Consider the following 13,741-nt stretch of genomic DNA (forward strand, 5'->3'; position numbering starts at 1 on the left):
TGCAGAATGGAAAAGAGGAACGATTGAAATAACAGTAATAAATAAGGATAAATATAAAAGAAATTAAGAAAAGAGAAGATGGTAAGATCCAAAAATCATTGATAAAAATAGAAAAACCTCAGAATTCTAAGAACTAATCTTCCATCTGGAAGAAAGAATATTATAGCTTTTGAAGACCAGAATGAAAGAAAATTATTTAGCAAACAAGAAATTGCAGAAGCAGAAAAAAATTTCTACATGAATCTGTATAAAAGTGCAGATAGAAAGAAAATTCCAGAAACTACAAAAAAATGGACTATGACAATGCCTTTGATAGAACTCCATTAGAACTCTTTGAAACCAAAAAATTCATTAAAACATATGAAAAACAATAAAGTTGCTCAAGAGGATGATTTATTATTATCATTATGGGTTACTCCAAGTAGTCCTTAGACTCATATAATGGATGGCCCTAAATATCATGTCAAGCACTATCAAACATTTGTGCAGTATCTATCATACTTTGATTTGAACTCATTCACTGTCATGGCGCCCGCAACAGACTCTGGCAACATATTCCACTCATTCATCAAGCAAAAACACCTAGTTCTAACATACTTGGTAACTACACTCTTACTCAGTTTCTAAGAATAGCCCCTAGTTCTCCCACCACCAGACCTGTTCTGAAAAATTTTAACCTTGTAAAAACTCTACAGTAATTTGTATGTCTCAATCATATCACCCTTTTCCACCTATCAACCAGTTTCTGTAACCTACAGATCTTTAACCTGTTCTCGTAAGGTTCATTCTATTGACCTGCTACCATCTTGGTCACTCGCCTCTGGATCCTCTCCACCTGTTCCTCATCACCAAGAAACCCTGGTGCCCAGATCTGCACACAGTAATCAAGATAGGGATGTTATCAAGGCTCGATAAAGAGGAATAATAATCTGCTTGTCAAAGTATTCTTCACTAACCAAGTAATCTGATGAGCTGTTTTAGCCACTTTTGCTATGTGCCATTAAACTTTAATTCCTTATCCACTACACTCCTAAATCTCTGGCTTTGTCCATTTTTTAGAGTATGACAATACCTCTGATATATCTCCATTAGAACTCTTTGAAACTGAAAAATCATTAAAATGTATGAAAAACAATAAAACTGCTGGAGAGGATGGTTTATTATTATGGATCCTTAGACTCATAGAGGATGGCGCTAAACATCATGTAAAGCACTATCAAACATTTACGCAGTATCTATCATACTTTGCTTTGAACTCATACACAGTCATGGCACCCACAACAGACTCTGGCCACATTAAACTGACATCCATTCTTCTTTGCCCAGACTGCCAGACTAACCAAATCATCCTGCAAAATTTTAACATCATCTGTATTAATTATTGCTCTACTGAACTTTGCACCATCGGCAAACAACTGAACAGTTCCTATATCATTAATGTACAAATTAAACAGTAGGAGTCCAAGAACAGAACCCTGTGCCACATCACTAGTCACAGGCCTTCTTTTGGACTCTACTCCTGAATAAACTATTGTATAAACTACTTTAATAATAGAAATGATTAAAGAAGGTGGAATATTCTAAAACAAGAATCGAAAATCCTCTTCAATAAATGCATAAAAAAAAAAAAGAAGAAACACTTCGAATATGGAATTATGCAAACATTATTTGAGTGCATAAAAAGGAAGTAAATTAAAACTAGAAAACTGCATCATTAGCAAGTGTATACAGAAAACCCACACACACACAGGCAGATACATTCACAAACTCTCCCACCACCACCCCTCACAACAATATGGCATAATTAAAACCCTTACCAAGAGAGCCCACAATCTTTGTTCCAGTGGAACCGCCCTCACTACTGAGCTTAACCACATACACAGAACTTTCCTCTCCAATGGCTACAGCGAACACAGCATCAAAAAAATAATCAATTCCTCCCCCATTCCCCGTCCCTCTCGTCAACAAGAATTTAAAAATGCCATCACCATACCCTACATCCGTGGCACTTCGGAAAAAATAGCCAAGATACTAAAAAAGTATAACCTACACACAGCATATAAGCCCTACCGCAAGCTGGCTACCCTTATCCGTTCTACGAAAGATCAGCTCCCTCCTCTCTCTCTGCCTGGAGTTTACAAAGTACCCTGTTCCTGTAAGCGTGCGTACTTTGGACAGACAGGCAGATCAGCATCCATCCGCCTGGAGGAACACAAGTCGTACATCGTTAAACACAACTATGGCCATTCAGGCTTGGCTGACCGTGTTTTGGACACTACCCACAGAGTATCATGGAAGAAAACCACCATGCTCCACCACAGCAAATTCAAGAAAGAGAGACTTTTCTTAGAAGCAGAAGCAGCAGCTCTCAGAAACCAACCAAATCTTAACAAATACGGTTGCATTAAGCTTCCGAAGATTTGGGAAACAGTCATCACCAGAGGTCCCACCTTACATTCCAGGCCACCTACTACTGCCCTTAGAGGGCGCTCCACCTAGATAGGACTTTATTGTCACCCACGTGGTTGGACTTAGTATTGTAAGTTTTTGTGTGCATGTTACAATAATTGTCTTTGTAATCCCCGTAGATGTCCTAGTGACCAGGACGAAATATAGGAAGTATTAAATTCTATTTTAATTCTTTTTGAGTGTTGTAAAAAATCCATTAAACCTCCAACATAATGTCCTCACAGCACTTAAGCCACTACACAAGAATTCACACAGCCTTTATAGATTTTAAAACAGCTTTTGACTACATAAAAACATCAATAATAAAAGCCATTAGAGATTATGGCAATTCTAAACAGTTTATTGATATGAAATATATCTATGAAAATGCTACAGAAAATATCATTCTCATATTTGCTGTAGCATTTTCATGGCTGTGGTGTCACCAATTTAAACAAGGCCCCCATTATTTTCGGATTAACAGCAAAAAGTCAGCTACTGACTTTTTTGCAGTTATGGAACAAATCCTGAAACACATCCCAACTCAACATCACCAGAGTTCAGTACTATCAACATAAGAAGCCTGAATGGCAAAGAAATGGAGTAACTGAGGAATTGGATAAGTATCAGATCGACATAATAGGGGTGACTGAAACAAAAAAGGCAAAAACTGATGAGATCTTTCTGAGCAATGAATAAAAATGTTATATTCAGGCAATGACAATCAAGGAAAAGAAGGAGTAGCCATGGTATTCAACACTAAATATTAGGCTAATCTTCTTGATTGGCAGGCAGTCAGTCAGTCTCAAGTAGAGTGATTTGGGCAAATATGAGAATGGGGAACTGGACAATGAGACTTATTTGTGCCTATGGTCCCTCAGAAGGTTCTACTAAATAGAAGTGGAGGAATTTTTTGGGGCTTTAGAGAAAGCAATTCACACAATGAAAAAGGAAAAGTCGGTCCTGGTTGGGAATATAAATAGCAGAGTAGGAAATGATTGTCAGACATACAAAAATATATTGGGAAAATTTGGAGAAAAGAACAAAGCTAATAATAATGGCAAATACCTGTTGGATTTCTGCTCAGGACATGGACTGGTTATTACTAACACCATGTTCCAACATAAAAATGTGCACAGATTCACATGGAGAGAAGAGGCTAGGAATAAGAAAAGTCTCATTGACTATGTTATTGTTGATAGTAATGTTTTCTCCCTGGTGCAGGACACCAGAGTGTACAGAGGATTTGAAATTGGAAGTGATCACTATTTAGTCTTGAGCAGGATAAAATCGAATTTAATATTGAAAAGAAGAACATGTAAGAAAGTTTTAAAGCAAATAAAAGTTGAGCATCTCTCAGATGTGAACTGTAGACTAAAATACACAAACATTGTTCCAGATAAAATGATACAGTTTGAAAACCTTGGAGATTCAGTGGCAAATCCTGAAGAAAACATTGATTGATTCAGCCAGAGAGACATGTGGTGAGGTTGTCTGTAAGGATAGAAAAATCTGAACTCCCTGGTGGACACAGGAAGTTAAAGAGGCAGTGAATGAAAAGAAGAAAGCATATCAAAAATTCCTAGCAAATAAGTCAGCTTGTGCTCTTAGAGAAAATACAAAGACAAATGTAAGAAAGCTAAACACTCTGTAAAACTAGATAAACAAATGTCATGGGAAGACTTTGATAAGAACATAAGAAATAAATATTAGGAAGGTGGCAAGATATTCTAGAGGCTGTTGAAAAATCTCAGAAATGGAGAAAGAGTGCTGTAAAAGAAATTAGAGATGGTAAAAGTGACATGAAAACTGGAGAAAAAGATATCCTTGAAGTATGGAGTAATTACTTCAAAAAATTATCAAATGAAACAGTCAGTGACAGTACAGTGAGAAAAAACACAACAGGCATGTAATCAAGAATACATATTTATACTTGTATAGAGGTGTGTTATTTGGAAGAGGGAAGACATGAAGTTGTGTTCTATAAATGAAGAGAACTATGATATTTAACAGTGAGGATGATATAATTTCATTGTATAAAGCCTTGATCACTCAACATATACCGTATATTACTATGTACAAATTCAGTCACTTGGATTTAAAGAGGATGAGGATATGGTGGAGATACGAAGGTATTGTTGGATCTCTGGAATATTAAGTATGAAGCCAGATCAAGGGAATGTCATTTGCAGAGACTCGTGAATAGCAGGAGGGTGAGATGATTAACACATACAAACCTGTAAGGGATAGTTACTGGTTAGATGTGGAAGAAATTTTTCATAGACTGGTGGGAGACAGGTGTAAATATAGATTATCTGTGGAACTAGAAGGCAGATTTGAGAAGGGAAGTGAGAGGCTAGTTCTTTGCATGGAGAAGATTGGTGAGAGTGGAATATACATTGCCCAAGAGCATAGTGAATGTAAAAATATTAGACTTTAAGGTATAATTTGATGTGTGTTTTGATTCTCTGCAATCGAAATCATTACAGATTGCATTTAAAGTAAAATTGTTCTTAATATACAAAACTAATTGAGTCTCAACTGGTTGTCCAAAAACTGAAAATAATAGTTAGTGAATATCATTAGAGTCTCCTAAATCAGTTAGCATCAGTGATGGAAGATTAGGTTCGAATCTTGTCTGGGATGCAAAGAACCCTTATCAGAGCTCTTACACTGAAGATGAATTAGCCAGTCTCTTATGGAGGCGGCAGCATGTTTCTCTGGTAAACTGGGGTTTTTTATCCAACAAAATAGGCAAACCTGCTATTACAGACATAGCATATAGGATTAACTGCCTTATCATAACTGAAGATAAGTTAGTCAGCCTTCATTTCAACGATGGAAAGTCCTGGGTTCGAATCCCATCTAGGATGTAAAGAATCTTTATTGGAACTATCAGTTGAAGGTGCATTAGCTTGTACTGATGTGGCAGGGTTTTTCATCCCAAAAAACAGGCAAACCTCACAAGAATGCATACAATTTACAGATATAGCAGATAGGATTAACTGCTCTACCATAAGCAGTAAGTAGGTTTCTAAAAAACCAAGTTACTGGGTATGACAGGCTATTAACATAATAATGTGAAAGGGAAGATGAATGAGATAAAAAATATTTACTTTCTATGAATCCAACCAGTGAAAGGCTGTAAACTTGGATGAGTTAAGTGTTAAATATTCCAGAAACTCTTTTCTAGAGACTATACGTGACACTTTTTCAAGCCATATGAGGTCTCCACTAAGCAGTCATCTCCCACTTAAAAATACTGTTCGGTTCCTATAGTTCATAAGATTTCCTATTGTATCATGAAATTAAAAGTAGATGTTAAAAATTTAAAGTTGTTTTAATGGATTGCCTAGAAGAACTAAAGAAGCTGTAAATTTGTGGATGTGGAATCTTGCAAGTTATTAAAAATTATTTTATAGGAACCTAAGCATTTATCATACTTTCCTTGAACACATTCAATGCAATTGGAAGTTTTTTCCTGCTTGGTTAGACTACAGTGATACCTCGGCTAACGAGTGACTCTACTAATGAATTTTTTGGCTAACGAAGATTTTTTTCACTGTTTTTCGGACTCGGCTAACAAATGTTTTAGTGGATGCGTGCGCTAACATAAAGCAGCAAACATGAATGGTCAGGCCATTCCAGGAGCTTATTTTTTCCATCTGTATGTGTGTGACAAAGAAATGAGCTGACCACATCACATAGGGGAGACCCACCAACCCAACTGGGTTGTTTACATTCGAGACAGCGAGAAGTGAGATGCCTCATACCAGTGTCAGTACGGTGCACGCTCCATGTGGCTGTGAATGCAAGAGGGAAGTGTGATTGCATTTATTCTTTACTTGGCTAAATTCTGCTATGGAGAGGGGGTTAATTTATAATTAGTGAATTCTATTCTTATCTAATTAAATAAATAATATGCTATATGTGCTATATGCTATATAGCATATAGCATAATATGCTATATGCAATATGACTTTGGCAAGAATATAGAAAATAAATATCAAGAAGGTGGCAAAATATTCTGGAGGTTGTTGAAGAAGCTTAGGAATGGAGAAAGAGTGCTGTAAAAGGAATTAGAGATGATAAAGGTGAAATGAAAACAGGAGAAAAAGATATCCTTGAAGTATGGAGTAATTACTTTGAAAAACTGCTAAATGAAACAAGCAGTGATGACAGCACAGTGATAAAAAACACTGACCAGGCATGCAGTCAGGAATATATATCCATACTTGAAGTAGAAAAAGCCATCAAAGGCTTGAAATGTGGAAAGGCAGCAGGAGTAGATGATATTCGACCAGAAATGCTGAAGTATGGTGGTATAAGAGTCTTACAGTGGCTGCACTGCATAGTTCAGAAAGCCTGGACAGAGGGACGAATTCCCGATGATTGGAGTAGAGCTCTCATAGTACCCATATATAAAAAGGGAAATAAAACTGAATGTGAGAATTACAGAGGTATTTCCCTACTGAGTGTTCCTGGCAAGATCTATGCAAGTATACTTGAGAAACGGTTGAGAAGAATTGTGGAAGAAAAGCTTGGTGAAGAACAAGCTGGATTCAGGCCAAATAGAGGCTGTCAGGATCAGATCTTCACTTTATGACAAATAGTCAAGAAAGCATGGGAATATAACAAAGACCTGTATTTAAGTTTTGTCGATTTGGAAAAGGTATATGACAAGGTGCCAAGAGAGAAGCTATTCAATACGCTGCAGTTATATGGTGTCAATGGGGCATTATATCAAGCAATACTTAGTCTTTATTTGAGTTGTGAGTCAGCAATTAGAATTGAAGGAAGTACAGGAAGATGGTTTAATGTTAAATCTGGTGTGAGACAAGGATGTACATTATCCCCTCTGTTATTCATTATCTATATGGATCACATTATGAAGGAATGTGGTATTAAACCTGATATCAAAATTGGAGATGTTAATGTCAGCTCTTTGCTTTATGCAGATGATGTTATACTTCTAAATAAATCCGCTACAAGTCTGCAAGATTCTCTGACTAAACTGAATAGCTGTTGTAATAGATATGGTATGAAGGTCAGCAATAAAAAGACAAAGACAATGAAAATAGGCAGAATCATTGAAAATGTCAACTGTGTTGTGAATGGAGAACCTGTGGAACAAGTAAAACATTTCAGCTACTTAGGCACAATTTTTACTGAAGATGGTAAACTAAATATAGAAATAGACAACAGAATCAGCAAAGCTGGTATCGTGGGAAGTCAATTGAATAAATTCATATGGAATAAGAAAGAAATTAGTTGGAACACTAAATTAGCTGTATACAAGACTGTGTTCAAACCAATTTTAACTTATGGATCTGAAAGCTGGGTCAGAAGTAAAACACTTGACCAAAGACTAGAGACCGCAGATATGAGAGTCCTGAGAAAGATTATAGGCGTGAACAGATGGCATCAATGGCAATATCATATTAAAAATGAGGATATTAGGAAAGAACTTGACATTGTCAGCATCCAGGAATGTGTTAGCAGAGCTAATCTCAGGTGGTATGGTCACTTAAACAGAATGGGCAAGGAAAGATTAGCAACACAAGTGTTCTCTGCCAGGTTGGCAGCAAAACGACCCAGAGGAAGACCAAGATATAGGTGGATTGATACGGTACAAAGTGCTTTAGACGATAGAAATATAAGATCTGATAATGTTGGAGTCTTGACAAATAACAGACTGATTTGGAGGAAAATTGTAGATAGGAAGTTAGTAATGATGTAATTTTTTCATGTAGTACTGTCATATCCTGTACACCCGTTGAGGGTACATGGCAGGAATTTGATGATGATGATGATATGCTATATGTCATATTTCTTTTATATTTTTCAGAAAAAAATTTTAAAAGTGAAAAAAATTTTCTTGACAGTGGGGCCAAAAAAAGTAAGTGACAAACCCAAGAGAAGCAGAAAGTTGCTCACAATTGAGCAAAAGAAAGAAATAATTTCAGCATATGAAAGAGGAGTTAGAATTGTGGATTTAGCAGTCAAGCATGGCATAGCATCATCATCAATTTTGAAGAAGGAGGAGATTAAGGCAGTTTCAGTTGCAGCTGGTGTGAAGACCTTGGCCTCTCAATCCCAAAGAAGTTCTGTGAATGAAGAAATGGAAAAGCTTCTGATGATCTGGATAAATGAGCGTCAAATGACTGGTGACACTATGACTCAAGAGATGGTCTGCAGCAAAGCCAGAATGATTTATGAAAATTTGAAGAAAAATGTGGCAGGACACATTACAGCAGAGGCAGAGGAAGAATTCAAAGGAAGCAGAGGATGGTTTGAGAAGTTCAAGAGAAGATCAGGGATCCATAGTGTAATTAGTCATGGAGAAGGAGCCAGTGCAAATAAAGAGGAGGCTGAGAAGTTTGTTAGAGAATTTCAGGAGTGAACCATCATTCATGGATACAAGCCAGAACAAGTGTTTAATTGTGACGAAACTGGGTTGTTCTGGAAGCAAATGCCCAAAAGAACTTTCATCACAAAAGAAGAGAGGTGTATGCCAGGGTACAAACCTATGAAAGATAGAATAACTCTTTTATTTTGTGCTAATGGTGATCTCAAAATTAAACCAATGTTGGTCTACCACTCTGAGACACCAAGAATTTTCAAGAAGGAGAATGTTTGCAATCCCATGCTTAGTGTTTATTGGAAGTCAAACTCCAAGGCATGGGTAACAAGAAGCATATTCACAGAGTGGATCGTGGAGGTGTTTGGACCCATGGTGAAAAAGTACCTGAGAGAAGAAAGCTTACCTGTAAAGGCTGTGCTTCTTCTGGACAATGCTCCAGGGCATCGACCTGGCTTGGAAGAAGATTTGGAGGCATAATTTAACTTCATCAAGATAAAATTTCTTCCTGTAAACACCACATCTATTTTGCAACCCATGGACCAACAGGTCATATCAAACTTTAAGAAATTGTATACAAAACACATGTTCCAAAGATGTTTTGATGCAACTTCATTTATCAGTCCGACTCGGAGGGAATTCTAGAAGGATCGTTATCATATCCTTCATACTATTCAAGTCATTGCCATGGCATGGTACAAAGTGTCGGTTAGGACACTTAATGCTGCCTGGAATAAGTTATGGCCAGACTGCTGCAAGATAAGAAGTGCTGTTTCCAGTGTTGAAGATGCTGCTGGGGAACTTGCTGCTGAAAATGCTGACATTGTAGATAAGATAAGAATACTAAGATTAGGAGTGATGAAAGCTTGGTCCACCTTTGCCATGAGTTGCCTCAGTCCTGAAGATACTTCAGGCACAAACTTTGTTTGTGTATACTTGGATAAAGGATTAAACTAAATTTATTACATTCACTGAAGATTTATTAAGTTTCTGCTGACAACTTATTCCACTCATGTTGCATGCTATGAGAAAAACCTATAGTAGCTTACATGCTTGCTAATCATGCTCTCAGCTTCTAATGGCAGTTAGTGGCATTAGTTGAAAAATGTTCCCTATATATGCTATATAGTATCTTTATTAACTTCTATATTTCTGTCATATCTCTCTCTCTCTCCTCTGTCTAGTTATTACCCTTTCATGCCCACATTCCTTATTTTCTCTAATACAACCTTTCACAGTATTACCTCCCTCTGAACTTGATCCCATTCATTGTCTCTTCAGTCAAGAGAACTCAAACATCCATATCTGAGCACTGTTATCTAGTCTTATTGTGACCTTGTAAAGGGAAAGATAAACTGCTTTATTAGTAGTTTGTGTCCTCTGTGTCCAAATATATCACTAACAATCCAGCATCATCGACTACTTAAAACAAATGTTCCTTACTATACCATTTATTCTGCAATATCCTTAGCCCAATTCCATAATCTTATGGTTATGTGAAGAAAATCTTCTGCTTGTTTGCAGCTAGAAAGGTTGTTTCATTTGACTGCATCTTCTAGTGTTATTTCCACAACTAATAATTTAGTATTATTGAGGGAAGCATAAAACAGACATGCACACGCATGCCCGCACACACACACAGATTGTTTGGTTGGTTTGAATTTACAACTGAAGCTACTCTCACTATGGTATGCTTGTAAGATTACATTCTTAGCAGTTACATGTTTCATAAATTGTTTTATGTTTTTTATACAGTTAGCTATAATAATGTGGAATAATAATTATTCTGTGAGTAAGAGAGAAAGTCACTTGGATTTAAAACATTTTTATTTTATTTATTTGTTATTTACTTAGTTTCTCATTTTCATTTTAGACGACCGAAGTCTATATTACATCCCTATTTAAGAGATATGAATTATTTGGAAATAATGCAAAGAATATTAAATGCATTATCTGAAAACAGGTATGATTTTTATTTTTATTATCTAGTAATTACTTTCTTTAGCATTATTCCTACATGAATGGTATCTGATTAACTAGTTATTAACTCAATGAATGCAGTTGTAATCTAAATTTATTAAATATTTAATAAATTATTTTTAACTGTCTTTATATTTGTACATACCTGTAATGAGCCATGCACTTCTTTACCCACTGACTAAGTTTCTTATTGCCATGTTAATGTCTATGTTATATTGTTTTCCATGAGTTCCTAATGGTACCATGTGACTGGCTAGAGAGTGGTAGAATGAAAGCCCTCTGTAATGTCTATTGTCATTCCATTCTCACTTCACGTAACTGTCCATCATTTTTTTGTGTCTTCACTCTGATGATGTGATGAGATATTCATCACAAAATATGTGTTTTAGATTAAATACTTTAATTTTGCTACATAATTCATGTGGTGCTTAAGGATCAAAGCTGTATAACTGAGAGGAGACCTCCACATAGCCTTTAAAGGAATGCGGAGAACCGACCAGGGCTTCTGACCTAATGTCCAATCCTCACCTTCTCATGGTGCACCCTGTTGGGTATCTACTTGGATACTGAATGAACGAGGATGGGCTGGCAATTTGGGATTTAGCCGATCAAATTGTATTCTTATTGGTTAAACCAAAATAAAAAATGATGGTGCAACATGACACAATTTCATGATGGCTGGAGCGTTGCCCGGTTAAACAAGGCTCCCGTTGTTTTCGCCAGGGAACCAGGGCAAACAGCGAAAAGTCAGCTACTGGAACAAATCTGAAAACAAACCCCAACTCAACATCACCAGAGTTAAAGACTGGTACTATCAACATAAGAAGCCTGAATGGCAAAGAAATGGAGCTAGCTGAGGAAATAGATAAGTACCAGATCGACATAATAGGGGTGACTGAAACAACGAAGACTAAAACTGGTGAGATCTTTCTGATCAATAAATACAAAATGTTATATTCAGGCAACGACAATCAAGGAAAAGAAGCAGCAGCCACAGTATTCAACACAAAATACAAGGCTAATCTTCTTGAATGGCAGTCAGTCTCAAGTAGAGTAATGTGGGCAAATATGAGAATGGGGAACTGGACAATGAGACTTATTTGTGCCTATTGTCCCAGAGAAGGTTCTACTAAGGAAGAAGTGGAGGAATTTTTTGAGGCTTTAGAAAAAGCAACTGACACAATGAAAAATGAAAAGTTGGTCCTTGTTGGGGGATCTAAATAGCAGAGTAGGAAATGATTGTGAGACATACAAAAATATGTTGGGAAAATTTGGAGAAATGAGCAAAGCTAATAATAATGGCAAATATGTGTTGGATTTCTGCTCAGGACATGGACTGGTTATTACTAACACTATGTTCAAAATAAAAATGTGCACAAATTCACATGGAGAGAAGAGGCAAGGAATAAGAAAAGTCTCATTGACTATGTTATTGTTAATAGTGATGTTTTCTCCCGGGTGCAGGACACCAGAGTGTACAGAGGATTTGAAGACGTGATCACTATTTAGTCTTGAGCAGGATAAAATTGAATTTCATATTGAAAAGAATGACATGTAAGAAAGTTTTAAAGTGAATAAAAGTCGAGCCTATCTTCCAGGAATGATCCGCTCACTCGGTCATATATATATATATATATATATATATACATATATTGAAATTTTTTTCCCCTACTCGATCCTACAAAAATCCTTTTTAATAGCTTCAATATCTCTATTGCATCATCTCCACTTTAGCTGTTCACTTTTGCACTTAGATGCTAAGGTTAGCATCTAAGTGCAAGCATGTCTTTAATTTGATATCATACTCAACATTTCTTAGTCCTGATTACAAGGTTGGTTATTCTCCTCTGCAATTTCTCTCCATTGTTTCCTTATCCTTTGAAACCATAGAGACCATATATGAATATAGTAAGCGAGATACATCATCAGGACTTTATGAACTTTTAGTGTAGATATTAAATTTCAGTTCTCTGTTCACCATTATTCTGTGATCCTCATTAATTTTTGTGGAGCAAAATCTCTTCATTGTAGTTTCGCATGTTGAATATCTTCAATCCAGAATGTAAAACTTTTAATTTGAGAACACTGAATTGATATCCATTATTATTGTTATTTGACTATAGTACTTGGTTGCTTAAGAGTCAAATCTATTTAACTGAGAGGAGACCTCCATTATAGCCTTGAGAGGAATGTGAAGAACCGACCAAGACTTCTCACCTCAACTTCTTGTGGTACACCCTGTTAGGCATCTACCTGGATACTGAATGGATGAGGATGGGCTGGCAATTTAGGATTTAGAAGACCAAATTGTATTCTTATTGGCTTAAACCAAAATTTCAAATGACGGTACAACATGACAGAATTTCATGCCGGCTGAGGTATCGGCCAGTTAAACAAGGCTCCCGTTGTTTTTGCCAGGGAACCAGGACAAACAGCGAACAGTCAGCTACTGGAACAAATCTGAAAACACACCACAACTCAACAGAGTTAAAGATTGGCACTATCAACATAAGAAGCCTGAATGGCAAAGAAATGGAGCTAGCTGAAGAATTAGATGAGTACCAGATCAACATAATAGGGGTGACTGAAACAAAAAAGACAAAAACTGGCGAGATCTTTCTGAGCAATAAATACAAAATGTTATATTCAGGAAATGACAATCAAGAAAAAGAAGGAGTAGCCATAGTATTCAACACTAAAAATGAGACTAATCTTCTTGATTGGCAGGTAGTTTCAAGTAGAGTGATGTGGGCAAATATGAGAATAGAGAACTGGACAATGGGACTTTTTGGTGCCTATGGTCCCACAGAAGGTTCTACTAAGGTAGAAGTGGAGGAATTTTTTGAGGCTTTAGAGAAAGCAACTCACACAATGAAAAAGGAAAAGTTGATCTTTGTTGGGGATCTAAATAGCAGAGTAGGAAATGATTGTCAGACATACAAAAATATTTTG

At 36.5% G+C, this 13,741-nt stretch overlaps 1 protein-coding gene across 1 annotated transcript in view; it reads left to right on the top strand.

Annotated features, from left to right (window-relative positions):
- LOC150098133 (NBAS subunit of NRZ tethering complex-like) overlaps positions 1–13,741 on the top strand; it is a 1,063,858-nt gene that overhangs the window by 926,535 nt on the left and 123,582 nt on the right. The window contains exon 52 of the mRNA XM_090406267.1: positions 10,683–10,772. Within this exon, the coding sequence (XP_090262393.1) occupies positions 10,683–10,772 (90 nt within the window). The remainder of the gene's footprint in view (positions 1–10,682; positions 10,773–13,741) is intronic.

Source organism: Typopeltis vanoorti, chromosome 16, assembly GCF_054136105.1.
Source record: "Typopeltis vanoorti isolate ZY-2024b chromosome 16, IOZ_Tvanoo_1.0, whole genome shotgun sequence".
Lineage (NCBI taxonomy): Eukaryota > Metazoa > Arthropoda > Arachnida > Uropygi > Thelyphonidae > Typopeltis > Typopeltis vanoorti.